The following is an 18,154-nucleotide window of genomic DNA, read 5'->3' on the forward strand; positions in this document are numbered from 1 at the left end:
CCTTGTGTGAAAACGTTTGAGTGGCTATTGCTTGTAGCTGGTGTAAAAATGTGATTACTTTCCAGCGGTTGGAGGGGCATGCCACAGCGGTGTCAAGCTATCTTAACCGGAATCATGTGCATGGGCGTCCGCAGAAATGTTTTCAGGGGGACATAATTTTAACGACATCCATCCTAAGGCAGCATAACACACTGCGGCGGCCATAGTGTTATGCTGCACAGTGAGCCTGCACACCACATTGTACCTAAATCCAGCAGGGACAAGCACCACCCTCTTACCCTTCCCCCATGGACGCCCATGCACATGCGGTGTAGTTCAAAACAGACGGTCCCTTTACTTGCTACAAGATACAATTGCAATCCTGGTTTAGACTACTGTACAAGCTAATGCTTGTTTAGCCCGCAGCTCACACAACATTGTCTTCAAGAAATTGGCGTCTTTATTATCTAACTTAATGGTATGAATCTTATCGACCTCGGAAAGCTTAATGGCTGATTTGGCTTTTTTGAGAAATCAAACTCATGACGTATGGCCTCTGTGCACTCAGTTGTTGAAGGTACTTTTAATTTGGTTGAATGAATACGGAATATCCTGTAGCCTCCATGCTCACTTTTTTCATGTTACAATTTAGGCACTATTTCAAACTGCATTCTGGGATTTCAAAGACCTTGTTTATAAAGCTAAAAATTGCAACTCATCTTTGAATGCAAAGTGTTGGACCATAAAAAGACAAGACTTCTTAAATGTGTCACTTGTGACAAAAGTTCACCCAACAGCCATGTTTCATGCCATTTTTAGGCCTGCCTGCGACAGCGCATGAGCTACATGCAAGCTCGTTTGTGAGAGATATTGTATCAAGACATGGCTTGTAGCCCCTCATTGCTTTCCATTCATTGGCAGCATTGTCACTCTAACTTGTTGCCTTCTGGAAATATGTTTTACCAAGGTAGGTAAAGTAACAAGCATTGGCAAAGACAATTGGTCTCACCTATGCAACATCTATTGGCTTTGCCAATGTTTTTTTTGTTTTTGGCAAGGTTCTACAGCTGCTATGCAGCATGGGTGAAAGTAAAGAAAACACTATGACACAGTCAATGCTGGCTGTGTCATAGCCCTTTTTTAAAACTTTATGTTTTTGTTTTACATTTAAGTTAAACTGCAGCGCCCTGCTCCATTGTTGCCTGCACACTGAAATCCCTTGCCCATCCTGTGATATTTGCCCCTCCCATCCCAACACAAAAAAATGACAAAGTCAGTAGATCTTGTACAGGAGAGACCTATTGGCTTTGCCAAGAATTGTTTGTATTTAATAATGTTGGCTAATCTAGTTGAAATTTTGCGTGTGGGCAGGTTTTTAAAATGTGCTTTTGTGCTTGAGATCTGCTCACTGTTTTTTAATTGATGTAATTCTGCTCTTTTATTGTTTCATTGGCATATTGTCTCGTTTTTAAATTCTAAATTTGTTGTATTATTGTACATCTTTATGGTATTTTTGGGCCAAATAAAAGATTTATCATTTGGTGCTATTGGTCATCTTTCCAGAACTCCCTCTGAATTGCAATTCCCTTTATATCCAAATAAAGACAATTAAATGACTAAATAACACAAAGAATATTGTGGTATATCTTCTGCTATGAGCACAGGATGCCCAAAATTTGGAGATGTATTGGTACTTATCCTAGGCGTGCTGACATGACACCATTGAAGATAGGCTGCAGTGGTATTTGATGGCAGCACTCACCATCTGAAGTCTGTAAAACAACGGTCTTGCTGTAAGGCCCCACTCCAGACGAATTGTAAGCTTTGACTCGTGCGTTATATGTGCTGTTAAAATGAAGTCCATCAATGGTGCACAGCGTCTCCTTCCCAACGTAGACTTCCTATAAAATAAAGCAATATGAGTAAAGCCAATAGGTTGTAGGAAGATGAAGCATTAATAAGCCAGACATGTTGTGTTGGTATCAGAGTAGCCAAGAGATGACCCTCCCTATATATATAAATAACATTAATCACTTCCTTATTCTTTCAGATAGATTGTCAGTTATTTAATAAAAAGTCATGTGTCTGACATTTAGTCAAAACACATCATCTTACCAAAGCAGCATCAGATATCTGAGCTCAACACAAGTTAAAAATAATCCAACCCATTCTACAAAAGCATGATTTGCTTTCACGTCTGAAGTGCACCAGAGGAGAACCACCCAGTTTGTCCAGTAGGTTAAGCAGTGGCGGCTCCTCCGCTATGGCAGAGGAGCATCGCCCCCGCCAGCAGCAGCAGCTGACAATCCTTTAACAATGAAAGGATAACAAATTAAGGCCCATAACTATACTTTTTTTGCGCTGCATATGCGTCACTTTTTGATGCAAGAGGTGCAAACGTACAAAATACAATTGTATTTTGTAAGTTAGCGCCGCTTTTGCATCAAAAAATGACGCAAATGTGGCACAAATAAAGTATAAATATGGGCCTAAGTTTATTAACCTTTCATTGTTAAAGAGGTGGGGCACTGGGCATGACAAGCACTGAGGGGAGTGCACTGTGCACTCCTCTCAGAGTGCATGTGTGTTTGGCCGGCCGTCTTGGACTGGCAAAACACACTTGCGCAGTAGGCTCTTTCCAGCCCAGTCACACAATTGTCAGGCTGGAGAGAGCCAGCACAGGCTCCCAGTCTGCCAGGGAATTGCCATGCTGGACGCTCCCAGCCAAACCTGACGCTGCTCTGAGCACTGTCAGGATTGTCCGCAGGGCAGGTTCCCTGTGCCTGCAGCCAAGGAGAGACGGAGGAGAGGCGGTGCGGGAGCAGAGGTAAGTTTTACAAAATAAATTGTTTATTTTATTTTATTAATCCCCCTGCGCGGTACCCCACCCCGTGAGCCCCAACTACGGTTAAGTATGTGTTCCTGAAATCTGTACACCACTTGAAACTCACTAATGAGATTATCACGAGGAGGACTGCTTTACACATTTGACATCAATAATATTAATTACAATGGTAATGGTAGTTACTGCATCATCTACGGAATGTTAAAGCTGCAAGTCCATGACAATAAACTATATGATGCATTGATTATTATTACTACTAAGTGTGGGGTAGCAGGAGAGAAGCTAATGGAGTAGGGATAGCAAAAGAATGCTTGAGAAGGTAAAGGCAACACCATACTCCACAATGCATACACATCCTAAGGAATACAGCACTTGGCTTCTTTTAATTCAGAAATGGCTGCAGAACATTATTTTATTGCTCTCTAATGCTGTCATAAATGTATATCAAGAAAACGCCTACCTGGAACTCATAAAGGCAGATTTACAAGCACCTCCTAGCGCTGCTTTATCGTCATTTTGTTTTACGCTAAGGCAGTCCTAAGTAGGCCTTTCTCCCGCGCCATATTTACAAGGTGACAAGGTGGTGCAATGCATGCACTGCACCACTTTGCAACCCCTTGCGTTACATTATGCTCGCGCCAGGCATAATGTATGTTGGGGAGGGGCGTTCCCCTGCAGGGAGGCCCGAAAAAATGTTGCAGTGAAACTTACAAGAATTCACTGCACCATTTTTTCTGTCATTTTTAATGCCTGCCCAAGGCAGGTGTTAAAGTGAATCTCCTGTATTGGCATATGGGCCTTTCTGTGCTTTGCTGCACTAGTGCCAACATTTTTGGCGCTAGTGCAGCAAAGCACCACAATAGCATCAAAAATTAAGATGCTCTTGTGGTAGTGACCGCCATGGTCTGCCATATTGTAAATACAGCGCAACCATGGTGTTGTTAAGGGGGAGGGCAGGGGGATGCAAGAAAAGTGGCGCATCAGGTCCGATGCGCCATTTTCTTGTAAATATGCCCCATAGTACACAGAAGATACAGAATTGTTAGTGTTGTAGTACAATATTTTTATTCTAGAGCGTTTCACATTTGCTGCACAAGTGGCAATTTTATGTCAAGAACGGAGGCTCCTATTATGCTTCTCTTACTTGCTTTAATTTAAAAAGCAGCAGTCAAGAAAACTACAACTCCCAAAAGGCTTACAACACGGAAGCCAATGGGAGAGAACAAACGTAATAAGTACTACACCAATCAGAAACCATGGATGGTATGTGTAACCAAGCTTGACTGCGACCAGCCCTCTTTCTTGCTGCTCGCAGTCAAGATAAGTCACGTTCTTTCTTTCCTTATATATATACTTATATTACGGTGCCTGTTTTGTCATAATTGTTATAGCATTTTCATATTTATATTCCGTTGCACTCTACAGTTGTTATTTCCGTGTTGTTGGCAGCTCGCTGTTCTTTTTCCCGGGTCTTGGGACCCGGTTTTGGCTTTGCGCGCTCGCGCGCGGTTGAAGCAGTTCATTCGGAACGTTCTAACGGACACGCTCTACTCAAGACGCGTCCGTTGAACTGTTATTACTGTGTTGAAGCTCGACGCTTACCTGCTCGTCGGTTGTTCTTTCTTGCGCTGTGCCGGCGGAGCGTTTCTCCTCCTTGGACCTCGCCTTACGAGGTGAAGACTTTCCGGTTTTTCTTCCCCTCGCTGTAGCTCGTGGGGACACGCCTCCCTGGGCGTGTTTATTCCCTCCCTCAGCCTTCTTCATATTTTAACCCCTTCCTGTCAGGTTTTTTCGTTTTCCCTGTTCCCTACTACATTATCATGGAAGCGCAAGACCCTTTTTCTGAATTACCTAATACTAATGAAATCGGAGCCTTTATTAATGAGGCTGTAACCAAGGCTATGTCAGACACAATGAGCAAAATGTCGAAGAACATTGAAAATTCAGTACAGAATATGGTTTTTAAATCCTTTTTGGCCCATTCTGCGGGGGATAGCAGAAAGAGAAAAAACAAGGATTTGGTAATGCAAAAAGATGGTGCTTTGACTTGTGAAATTTCTTCACCCTTGACTGAGGATGATATGCCTCCCAGGCCTCCTGCTCAGGAGGGGAATACTTATAACGCTTCTGGAAAACGTAAGTCCAAAGTAAAGAACACTCTTTCAGCACCAAAACAAGTTATAATCACACATATTTCGGATACCGATGATGATTTCGGTGATATGGATGAGGATGACGATGATTCTGATGTAGGGGGCTCGCTCTTGCAAGTCTCCCCCCTGAAAAAGCCTAAATTAGAAAAATCTACCCCCTTTTCCGCAAAAATCATTTTAGATTCAGAGGGTAATCCCATGTTCGATCCATCCTATCTCCACCATCCTAACTCTACGGAGTGGTCGCCTGCGGGTCATGTGGGACAATATATAGCTTCCAGGTTAAGGCTTCCCCTGGACAAGCAAACGAGAGCTAAGTTAAGGTCAGAGTGCCCCAGACCTTCTCTCTCTTCCAACATCACTTCTACCCCAGTAATTGATGAATCACTCTTGACTTTCTTTTCTAAATTTGGCAAGGACCCCCGGAAAGGGGTTGATAAGGCCTGGTCCAATTGCCAGGATAAGCTCCTTGACCTGGTGGGTCCTCTAGCTCGTATTTTGGATCTCGCAGAATCAGCCAAATCAGACAATGCGGACATCGATCCTTCAGAACTCTCCCTATGGACTCAGAGAGCATTCTGTTTATTGGGCAACGCTAATGCTGCCATTACCCACGAAAGAAGGAAGGGACTATTACTCAAATTAGACCCTAAGCTATCTAATCTAGCGTCCATGGATCCTGGTATGAAAGCCGAGGGTCGTCTTTTTGGGGACTCATTTATTAAGGACTTGGGAAAGTTTGTTGCAACTTTTTCCTCGATCGACAAGGCCCAGCAAAACATTAAAAAAGTGTTTAATCAACGGGTTTTTGGCAGGGCCGGTACAGGCAGGAGCCGCTCTACCGGCCGCTTCACCCATCCACAAGGGTTCCGAGGCTCCTCATTCTCATATTCCAACTATGGGTATCAGTCCTACAAACCCCAGTTCTACCCTCAAAGAGGCAGAGGATACAGGGGCCGTGGACAACATGGATTCAGACACAACAAAACCCAAGGTAAGCCTTACCTCTGGCCCTCCTCCAATAGGGGGCAGACTAAAATTTTTCATTCAGAAATGGCACTCTTTAACTATCGATCCATGGGTTCTGAATACGATTCAGGGGTACCAAATAGAGTTCTATTCACAACCCCACCAAGTTTATTTTCCCCCTCCACCAGTTTTCTCAACGGAAATGTCTCTTCTTATCTCAGAAGAAGTAAAGTCTCTCCTTTCCAAAGACGCTATTCAAATCTCTCATCCAGATCCCTCAGGTTTCCTAAGTTCATTGTTCCTGGTCCAAAAGAAAAACAAAAAGTTCAGGCCAGTCATAAACTTAAAATACTCCAACCAGTTTGTCGTTTACCGACATTTCAAAATGGAAACAATCCTCCATTTAAGGGATATTCTCTTCCCATTGGACTTCATGGTACGATTAGATCTTCAGGATGCGTACCTTTCAGTTCCTATTCACCGGGATCATCGCAAGTACCTTCAATTTCAGTGGCTTGGTCGAACGTACCAGTTTTCTTCCCTTCCATTCGGTCTCTCGTCAGCACCCTGGTGCTTCACAAAACTAATGAAACCAATAACGGCGCACCTCAGATCTTTAGGCATCAGGCTACTGATTTATCTGGACGATATCCTAATTTTACACCAGAATCGCGACACTCTTCTTTCCCATCTACAATTGACTTGTTCTCTCCTCTCCCAACTGGGGTTTCAAGTCAACAAAGAGAAATCAAGTATGGTTCCCTCTCAAAGAATCCAGTTTTTGGGGTTCGAAATAGATTCCTCTTCCTCCACCCTTCATCTTCCCCTTCAAAAAGTGAATTCCATCAAATCAGAGATTCGGAGAACGCTTCGGAAAACTCAGATCTCTCTAAGATCTCTAGCCAGGATTGTAGGCCTCTTGTCCACTTCAATTCAAGCCATATTTCCCGGCCCTTTACATTATCGGGCTCTACAAAGATTAAAAATACGTCATCTCAGAAAAGGTCTAGCATATTCAGATATGGTCTTTCTAGATCAAGAATCCCGTCTAGAACTCCAATGGTGGATAAACCATTTAGATGCCTGGAATGGCAGAACTATTTTTCCGTCAGCCCAAGATCTTGTGTTAGAGTCCGATGCAAGTCTGACGGGCTGGGGCACCCGCTGTGGACCAATCTTGACTGGCGGTACATGGTCGTTACGGGAGTCCAGATTGCACATCAACTATTTAGAGATGCTTGCAGGCTCCTTTGCAATAAAGAGTCTGGCAAAAGGCAGAGTTCAGTGTACCATCCTCCTCCGTATGGACAATGTTTCGGCTGTCCGATACATAAATCATCTAGGAGGCACCAGATCAAAACCGTTAGCAGACCTGGCAAAAAGTCTGTGGAATACTGTCTAAACAACGAAATATCGCTCACAGCGGAATATCTTCCCGGTTCTCTAAATCAGACAGCGGACTGGCATTCTCACTTCCTCAGGGACTACAGCGATTGGAAACTTCACCCTTCAGCATTTCAATTTATCCTTCACAAATGGGGCCCCTTCAGTATAGACCTCTTTGCCTTTTTTCTTCAGCTGGCGTCCAGATCCTTCAGCTTTAGATTCCGATGCGTTCCTTCAGGATTGGTCCCAATCAATCAATTATGCTTTTCCTCCTTTTCTTATGATCACCAGAGTGCTGGCCCAAGTCAGGCGTCAGGAAGCGACTCTGGTCCTAGTGGTACCCTTTTGGCAATCTCAAATTTGGTTCCCCCCTCTTCTGGAACTAGCAATCGACTTTCTCCTCCTCCTCCCCTCTTTTCCTTCCCTTTTGCTGGATCCCTTTGGGAATCCTCATCCGTTGGTACTCAACAAGACACTCACCTTTTCAGGGTGTAAGGTTTCAGGAATGCCCCATCTACCATCCCAATTTCGGAAGAGGCTTCCGACTTCATCAATAAGGCCTGGGCCCCCGGCACCAGGAAAGCATACTCTTCCGCCTGGTCTCTTTGGGCTAGCTGGTATATGGGAAGGGACCTCAATCCCATTTCAGCAGATTTAAATTATGTAATCAACTTTCTTGCGGCGCAAGCCAGTGCTGGTAAGTCCTACAGGAAAATTAATTTATATAGATCGGCTATTTCTATGCATCACTCCCATGTCAAAGGGAAACCGATTGGTGAACACCCTCTACTTTGTCGGCTGTTGAAGGGAGTAAGATTTTCAATTCCCCCATTACCTAAATATTCTAAATTATGGGATGTTAATTTAGTTCTGAATTTGTTTTTGTCTTGGCAGGACAATGCTGACTTGTCTTTGAAAATGCTTTCAGCAAAACTCACTATGTTACTTTGTTTAGTCTCTATTAAGCGACTGTCTGATGTTAGAGCACTTGAGGTTACTTCCCGACAGTTTGCCCCCACAGGGGTCTTGTTTTCTATTAATAAACGTACAAAAACTAACTTACGTACAGTTTTTTATCCATATTTTCCAGATCAACCTAAGCTTTGTGTAGGACAATGTCTCAAATGTTACAAAGAACGTACAGCTGATCTCAGAAAGTCCTCTGTTTCCCAACTATTAATTTCCTTTCAAAAACCTCACAATCCCGTGTCTGCAGCAACTCTTGCCAGATGGGTTCGATGGGTGATGTCCCTTGCGGGTATTGATACCTCCATTTTTGGAGCTCACTCGGTTAGAGGTGCGATGGCCTCCAAGGCCTTTTGGGTTGGATCCAGGTTAGAGGACATTCTGAGATCTGCTGATTGGTCCAATGATAATGTGTTTAGGACATTCTATTGTAAACCAGTTCATACTGCTACATCAATAGTGATTAATATGCTTTAAAATAGCATAATAGGAGCCTCCATTCTTGACATAAAATGTAGATTTTCCTAGTAGTTTATGACGGAAAGTCTTAATTTTATTAAAGACACGGAGGAGAGTATTATCCCGCCTCAACAAGGAGATATCTCTGATTTATCTTGTTTTTTCCCTCCCTTGCAGTTACCTCCACTCCAGCTCAACCTTCTACATGATCAGAAGATGATTTGGTCAAACACCAACATATCAACTGGTCGGTCGGACTCCCTCCGAAGCCTCTTCTCTGCTCCCTACAGGACACCTGCTTCGCTACAGTTTTGTCTAGCATTGATTCAGGACTTTTGTTCTCTGACTTTAGCAATTGCTATAATCTTTGCAATTTTTCCACTGTTTTCTCGTAACTCCTAGCCTTCTCGCATCAAGAAAGAGGGCTGGTCGCAGTCAAGCTTGGTTACACATACCATCCATGGTTTCTGATTGGTGTATTACTTATTACGTTTGTTCTCTCCCATTGGCTTCCGTGTTGTAAGCCTTTTGGGAGTTGTAGTTTTCTTGACTGCTGCAGTTTAAATTAAAGCAAGTAAGAGAAGCATAATACTCGCCTCCGTGTCTTTAATAAAATTAAGACTTTCCGTCATAAACTACTAGGAAAATCTACATTTAACCTCCAGTCAGAAAGGCTTTTGAAGGGCAAAAGGGGTGTGGATAGCACTGTGCACCTGTACAACTTGAGAACTAGCACGAAAGTTCATATCTCCCACCGATTTTATTGTCTTGTATTGTGATGGCTGTGTTAGCAGTGGTATTTCAGATACAGTCAGGCAGGTCCTACTAATAATTTCTAAGCCCATCCTCATAAAGGGCCTCACCCAGATCGCCTTCCGTATTTCGGCACAGGTGCAGAAATGGGGCACGGATACATTTTCAAGAAAATCGTGCTCTGTGTAGGACACACCGTAGTTCAGTAAGTCAACCACTTAGTGCAGAATCTGTAGATAGCACCGTGTAGAACAAGATCAATATAGCACCTCTGATTGCCGATTTTGTGGGATAGCTTTTGAGTGCCCTTGAAAATACTGTAACACTCAGGACCTAATGGTATTTTTACAAGAAAACTGAAAAGAAACAAATAGTATCAGTCATCTGCTGGAATGATACAGAGTGCAGAGAAAATAAATCTACGCTGAAATGTACAGTTAGAGAAAGAGCTAAGGCAAGCATAGTAAAACAAATGTGCCAGTCCTACAAACTATTAAGAAAATGTTTCAATTCTAAAAGAGGAAAAGGGAGGAAGTAGTCTAGCTAAAGAAATCACTCTATTAGTGCCAAAAGAACAAAGCAAAGGTCAATAAAAATATTGGCAAAACTTACAGAGAGGTGAGCCATTGAGCATTATGGGAACAACTTCTTCCAAGAATGGTTTAGCTACAAGGTCAAGGAGGGACACCCCAGACAAGTAAAGTATCACTTTATTCGAGTTGAACAATGCAAACCATAAAACTACATAAAACATAGAATTCATTATGATGTAACAAAAAGCAAACATATTAAAATAGGCCACAAATGAAAGAAATCTCAACAACTTGAGTTTAAAACTCTGGATAAGAACCAGGATACATAAAAACATACATTCGGGGTTGGTAGAAATTGCAAATATAATAAAGTTGGCGGCACTTGACTAATATTCAGTGGCAGTAATAACGGGCGAATGCAATTAGATCACAGTGTATTCAGGCATAAACTGGAGCAGTGGAAGAACAAATGCACAAATTGTGCAACCAAAAGTAAGCTACAGAAGCACAACCATTGATAGTGCTTTTGCCCTAATAGTATTCCAAGAAGTACATTGAAGAAGCAATCAATCAACTACGAAAGTGAAAAGACCAAAACTTTAATTCGATTTCATGTAACACCTTCTCCAGAAACATCTAACTTTGTAAAGCACCTGAAAGGTGTTCACATAATCTTGGTGAAACAACTTTGCTGTAGGAAATCATGAATCTAAGATTCTAAAGGTCAAAACGCTGGATTGATGTTAAATCAATATTTTTCAACACATTGTTTCCCAAAACACTGACAGAGGTGCTTGAGAGAGAAACCCCTCTCCATGGTTCAGAGTAACCCCAGGAAGGTGTATGCAACAATGGATCACATTCTTATCTATTTCCTGAGGAAGAAATATAACACAAATTAAATTCCCAAAAACAGAAGTATTGTATCCATCCTAGAAAAAGCTCTAGAAAATATTCCTACAAATTTGACAAGGCAACGGTAATGCTCCTCTTGGAACTGACAATTTATTTAATATTTTTTTGGGACTACAAACAGTGTAGGACATCCCAGAATCCTTTGGGTGAGAAGGCAAGTTAAGTGGGCAAATAGCTGGCATGGCTATGCTATCTAGAGGTAATCTGATTAGTGATTTGCTGTTTGATTGGTGTATGATGGTGGTTAATCCTTGACATCTAATAAAGTAGAAATGTATATAGATCAGAAGGACTAGCTTTGTGTGTGTGCATAAGGAAGAGGGATGGCCAGTGTTGCACAGAGCCACACAGCCACTGAAGAGGTGGGCAGTCAGTCCAAAGAAGAACTTAAAATAGTCTTTTTAAAAAGGTATACTTAAATAAAAAGATTTGTACATGAAGGGACCTGCCACCACATCTTTCAAAATTTGCCTGGATCCATGACAAGGTTGTTTGACATGGTTGGCCAAATGTGTCAAAATGGCTAATTACACTTTAGAAAAGTATTCTAGAGTGCAGTGAACAAGCACTGTTTGGGTTCAGCACAGAGTCTTGAACTGTATTATTTCCCTTATGAGTGTTCAGTCAATTATTTTTAATGTCTGTGGGATGTGTGAGCAGTAGCTCAGACTAAAGATGAGCTGAGAGTGTCATTTTGTATTCTTTGGAGCTTGGACATCTATGTTAGTGGGAGACTCTTGGAGATGAAATGACATTACAGTAATCAAGACTGGAAATCATAACAGTGAGTGAATATTAAGGCAATATTGTGCAGGATGTATAGCAGAGGAAGTGCACTGTAAAAAGGCATTAACTTACACAGAGAAGGAGAGGTCACTATTTAATATTATGCCCACATTGTGCATCTTCTTGACTTTTGCTGATGATGGGATAAGTAGAGAGGCCAGCAAATATAGGAGATAAAGCAAATTTGAAAATGGCCTTTAGAGTGACACAATAAAAATATATTTTCTCTGACTGAACAGGCAAATGCTGGTAAGTGACTGTCAGCTTTTAATACACAATCCAACAACGAAATACATGAGACAACATTAACTTCTCATATAAGAATGCACTACCAAGTTCAATAATGTTGAACATCTATTATGACAAAGAAAAGAAGAAACTGGAAGAAGTAAAACAACTGTGAAAAGAGGACTTTGTTACTCTGTATTTCTAACTGCCTACGCAAGACACAATTGTTAATTGTAGTGGACTATAAGTCCTTGGCTGTCTTTTTTAATGAACAAGTCACAGAGGAAACAAAAAGTACATCCTTTTGAAAAGATTCGTTGAAGAAAGATAACAGCTAAAAGGGTCACAGTTCAATAAGGGACTGAAGAGTACCCAAAGAAAAGGAAGAGATTTCTAGAAGAGAAAGAGCAAAACCTTTTTTCTGAAAGTCAACCAGTACTGCAACCTACCAAAAAGAGAAGGACAGAAGTGAGGTGTAATGATCTAGTACTTTTTCTACCACTATACTCTACTATTTTTTGACAAAGTATATGTTCGGGCCCTACTATGTTCCTCTCTAGTTTTTTCTTTTGTGCCCCCTCGTCAGATGCTGTGATCAAGATCACATGATCCTCATTTATTTACCACTCCATGAAGTTCAGTTGGGTGTATTACAAAAATAGTGCTCTTGGCCAATCAAGGTCATATGCTTAAAATATGAATACAGATAGGAACCCAAAGTAGACTTTTCAAAATGCCTCTAAACATCTGGTACCTTACATTTATTCTGACAACAGATCCAGGATCTTTTGTTTGTAGTTTAGACGATAATTTACGATGACTACTGCCAAACAAGAGACCGTCAGCATGCTTTAGCAAACATGTTCTAAGATAGGTTTCCAGTGTAACAAACTCACAAAGGGTTTCCAGAAAGATTCTGTTTCAGGCCTAGTATTAATTCTTCACCTTAAGAAATGCAGGACCATTTAATTAGAAACATTTTGCACTTGCAGTTCTTGCCTCAGCTGAGGGACTGATAGTCTTGGGGTGGTATGCCAGAATATTGTTAGCAAAAATATTGTCTAACAGAAACGTTTTGCCCTACAAATGCTTTACAAAAATATTGACCCACTTCTTGTAGATTGTTTATTATTTATCTTTTGCGATGCTATTTTCATTGACCCATTTGGTGTAGATGTTCTAATACTTACTCAGTGATGATGCTATTTCTAAATGATATTTAGGACACAATGTTTCTGTCAAAGGCTATTTTGGTCACGGTAATCTGGCACCATATCATTCTTGGTCATCATCTTAAAGTCTTGCTAAAAGATATTTTGTGCAACCAATAATGAGAAACCTTCCAAGTGCTCCCATTTTTAAGATCCACAGGAGGTGACCAGAAGAATATTGCATTATTGTACATGGACGTAGTCGCTAAGCAATGGAAGCACTTGATCCAATGGGATACTTGTGATATTGTCACAATAGATGTTTTCAATTTGGGGCTGTTAGACCTGACAGCCTTAGGGTGGTCACCCCTAACTTTTTGCCTACCTCCCTCCACTTTTGAGATAGTGCTTTTGCTGTTTTTTAGACTGCGCACTTTACCACTGCTAACCAGTGCTAAAGTGCATGTACTCTCTTCCTTTAAATATGGTAACATTTGATCACACCCAATTGGGCTATTTAATTTACTTATAAGTCCCTAGTAGAGTGCACTATATGTGCCCAGGGCCTGTAGATTAAAAGCTAGTAATGGGCCTGCAGCACTGATTGTGCCACCCACTTAAGTAGCCCCTTGACCTTGTCTCAGGCCTGCCATTGCAAGGCCTGTGTGCGCAGTTTCACTGCCAATTTGACTTGGCATTTAAAAGCAAATGCTAAGCCTAATACTCCCCTTTTTCTACATATAGGTCACCCCTAAGGTGTGCCCTAGGCAACCCCTAGGGCAGGGTGCTGTGTAGGTAAAAGGCAGGATATGTACCTGTGTAGTTTACATGTCCTGGTAGTGTAAAACTCCTAGATTCGTTTTTACACTACTGTGAGGCCTGCTCCATTCATAGGCTAACATTGGGGCTGCCCTCATACATTGTTTGAGTGGTAGCTGCTGAAAGGATTTGGAAGGTCATTTTTAGTATGGCCAGAATGGTAATACAAAATCCTGCTGACTGATGAAGTTGAATTTAATATTACTATTTTAGAAATGCCGCTTTTAGAAAGTGAGCATTTCTCTGCACTTAAATCTTTCTGTGCCTTACAATCCACGTCTGGCTGGGTTTAGTTGACAGCTTCTTGTGCATTCACTCAGACACACCCCAAACACAGGATACTCAGCCTCGCTTGCATACATCTGCATTTTGAATGGGTCTTCCTGGGCTGGGAGGGTGAAGGGCCTGCTCTCACACAAAGGACTGCCACACCCTCTACTGAGACCCTGGCAGACAGGATTGAACTGAAAGGGGACCAGGTGCACTTCTAAGCCACTCTTTGAAGTCTACCCCACTTCAAAGGCACATTTGGGTATAAAAACAGGGCCCCTGCCCTACCAACTCAGACACGACCTGGAGAAGATACCTGAACCAGAACCTGCACCCTGACGAGAAGAACTGCCTGGCTGCCCAAAGGACTCACCTGACTGCTTTCTGAAGAGGACTGCTACCTTGCTGTTGCCCTGCTGTCTTGCTGCTCTCTTGCTGTGCTGCAGAAGTGCTCTCCAAGGGCTTGGATAGAGCTTGCCTCCTGTTCCCTGAAGTCTCAGGATCAAAAAGATTTCTCTCCTGCAGCTGAAATCCCAGTGCGGGGGGAATTCGAAGCACCACCTGCCAAGAACAACGCACAGCCTGCTCGCTGTGAAAAATTAACCGCACGCCGAGACCGGAACGACGCAGCCCCGACTTCGTGACAGAAGATGGCCGCAGCGCCAGTGACAGGAACTTCAACGCCTGGCCCTACTGAATCGGCGCAAGCTGACTCAGAATGACAAAGCCCGACTTCCTGAGAGGAATCGACGCAGCACCTGCAGTGCAGAAGAAAATTCCACGCATCGCCTACCGGAATCGATGCCGCCCCTGTGACTTCGCCCTGCAAGCCCAGGATTCCACACATCGTCCCAGGGGCGTCTGAAAACCCTGCAACCCGAAGAGGATCCAGGTCCACGCCCTGGAAATCAACGCAATTTCTTCCCCGCATAGAAAATAACGACGCAAGTCTGTGTGCGAAGGGACGAAACCGACGCACACTCACCATTTTCCACACACCTCCTCCTCTGCAGTTCCTTGCGAGGATTTTTCAACGCAAACCAGATACTTTGCCCTGCAAGAGACACTTGTTTCTAGGGAAACTTAAGACACTTTTTATTGATTTTATAGTAATATTTCAACTCTAAGACACTTGATATCACTTTCAGTGATATCCCTACATTTACTTATTTCATCTTTAATCATTTTGACCTGCATTTATCCAGATAAATATTATATATTTTTCTAAACACTGTGTGGTGTATTTTTGTGGTGTTATTATGTGGTATTGTATGAGGTATTGCACAAATACTTTACACATTGCCTTCTAAGTTAAGCCTGATTGCTCAGTGCCAAGCTACCAGAGGGTGGGCACAGGATAATTTGGATTGTGGGTGACTTACCCTGACTAGAGTGAGGGTTCTTGCTTGGACAGGGGGTAACCTGTGTGCCAGGCAAAGACCCCATTTCTAACATTGGTGATCAGCAGTGAGGATAGGTCTTGTATTTGTGAAGTGACATCCAGTAGCTAAGTATTTCACTACCTACCCACAGTTAAAGGTAAACTTGATTTTTATCTCTTTTGCAAATTCCTTTTTTTCGTGACAATTCTCTAAACTTAAATCCTCACTCAACATGTCTCAAGCTGGGTTTCAAGTAGGAGATTTTGACCTGGCCCTGTTGGAGACATATACTGTCAAACAACTGAAAGGGTTCTGCAAGGAGATGAGAGTACCCACCCAAGGGGCCTCCAGAAAGGAATAATGAGAAGTGGTGCTGAGGGCCTGGGCAGATGTCCATTTAGAGGAGGCGCTGAGGGCCTGGGCAGAAGTCCATTTAGAGGAGGATGCTGAGGAGGAGGAGCCAGAAGATGGCCCCTCAGAGGATTTTTTGCCCTCAGTGGATGAAGTTACCACTGCAATTGTGCCCCCTGCAAAAGCAGGGAGCAGTGTCTCTGATCAAGGCCTGACCGCAGTGGAAAAGAGAGAGGAGAGGGAGTTCCAATTGCAAATGGCAAGACTGAAAATTGAGGCTCAACAGGAGGAAAGGAGGGCACAGAGAGAAGCGCAAGCAGCTGAGAGAGCCTTGGCTGAAAATAAACTATTGTTGGCTTATGAACTGAGTCTCAAGGAGCTGGATCTTAAGGCAAAGCAGTTTGAGTCCGACAGTAATGGTGGCAGCATACAGGCAGGACATGCTGGAGAAAAGAAGGTTCCTATACCCAAAAATGTGGTGCACAGATTTGTGGTGGGAGATGACATAGATAAATGGCTAGCTGCTTATAAAGTTGCACTAAGGGCTCATGAAGTTCCTGAAGGGCAATGGGGTACAGCTACACGGGTTATGTGCCAGCAATTGGGAGGGGCACACTTCTCACATTGGACCCAAAGGATCAAAACACATACTCACATATGAAAGCCATTTTACTTGCCAAGTTTGGGCTGACCCCTGAGAAATACCGTCAGAGGTTCAGGAACAGCACCAAACAGTCCACACAAACATGGGTAGATTTCTTTGACTTTTTTAGTAAGGCACTGAATGGATGGGTGTGGGGTTGCAAAGTAGATGATTACACAGGACTGTATAATTTGATTCTGAGAGAGCATATGCTCAGTACTTGTTTTACAGAGTTGCGCCAGCACCTAGTAGACAGTAAACTGACTGATCCCAGGAAGCTTGCTGAGGAGGCGGACCTCTGGACTAGCACCAGTGTATCCAGAAAGGTATCTGGGGGGGGGACCCACAAAAGTGGTCAGGGTTCCTATCAGAAGAAAGAGGGGGAGAAAAACTTTAAAACAAGTAGTTCTCAAAAGGTCCCCAAAATAGATCCCAAGGGAATAGTGGTAACCAGGCCCAGTCTGATTCCAAAATGAAAGGTTTTACTGACCATAAGACAGGGAGGTTTGTACCCCAATTTGCAGAGTGCAGTAAGTATGGGCACTCTGAGGGTGACTCCAAGTGTCCCAAGCGGGCACAGCCCCCCAAAGCAGGGCAGACACCTGGGTTGGCTAGTGTAGCGCTCTGGAAGGAGGTGGTCCCAGACAGTTTTGGGGAACAGATAGAGGTAACCCTAGTGTCCCTGGGGGATGCAAAGATGGTGCCAAAAACCCACATGCCTGCCAATACTTCCAAGTATAAGCAGTGGGTCACCATCAATGGGCAAAGGGTGGAGGCTCTGCGTGACACAGGAGCCAGCATGACTACTGTCAGGGGTCAGCTGGTGTCAGCAGAGCAGGTCCTCCCAAATACATTCCACCAAGTCACAGTTGCCGACAATCGTGAGAGCCACCTACCAGTAGCTCTGGTTCCCTTTGAGTGGGGGGGGGTCTCTGGTACTCTAAAAGTAGCTGTGAGTCCTGCCATGTCTGTAGATTTTCTGTTAGGTATCGACCGTGAGCACACTACCTGCAAGGAGGTAGAGCTAAGGTCTCACTTGGAGATGTTAGGATTGCCTGAGTGGGTCTGCATGACCACACGGTCTATGGCTGCCCGGGAGGGAAGTCAAGGGTGTCAGGAGCCTGGAACAATGGGCCAGACAACTGCCAAGAGGAGGGGCAAGGGGCGCGGGAAACTGGTCCCAGAAGTTCCCGCAGTGGTTGACGGGGTTCTGGAGGAGGAGGCCCCCGAGCCAACTGAGGAAGACATTGCCGCCCTAGGTGACCTACCTGAGCTTGCTATCTGGCAGGTTGCGGATGGGCCCACCAGGGAGGAATTCTGCAAGGCGCAGAAAGAATGTCACACTCTAGAGAGCATGAGGAAACAAGCCTCAGCCCAGACAGCAGGTGAAGCCTATGGCGATCACCACATATATTGGGAGAATGCTCTCCTCTACAGTGAGCCTAAGGTTCCGGCCACTGGGGCAGCCCATGTGCTGGTGGTCCCCCAGTGCTACTGAACCTTCCTACTGGGTCTGGCTCAGGACATTCCCATGGCAGGACATTTGGGGCAAGACAAGACATTTGC

General features: G+C 43.5%; 1 protein-coding gene across 2 annotated transcripts in view; it reads right to left on the reverse strand.

Annotated features, from left to right (window-relative positions):
• TRIM67 (tripartite motif containing 67) overlaps positions 1 to 18,154 on the reverse strand; it is a 417,173-nt gene that overhangs the window by 51,463 nt on the left and 347,556 nt on the right. For both annotated transcript variants that reach the window (XM_069235025.1, XM_069235026.1), the window contains exon 7: positions 1,742 to 1,880. In XM_069235025.1, coding sequence (XP_069091126.1) covers positions 1,742 to 1,880 — 139 coding nt within the window. The remainder of the gene's footprint in view (positions 1 to 1,741; positions 1,881 to 18,154) is intronic.

This window comes from Pleurodeles waltl, chromosome 5 (assembly GCF_031143425.1).
Source record: "Pleurodeles waltl isolate 20211129_DDA chromosome 5, aPleWal1.hap1.20221129, whole genome shotgun sequence".
Classification (NCBI taxonomy): Eukaryota; Metazoa; Chordata; class Amphibia; order Caudata; family Salamandridae; genus Pleurodeles; species Pleurodeles waltl.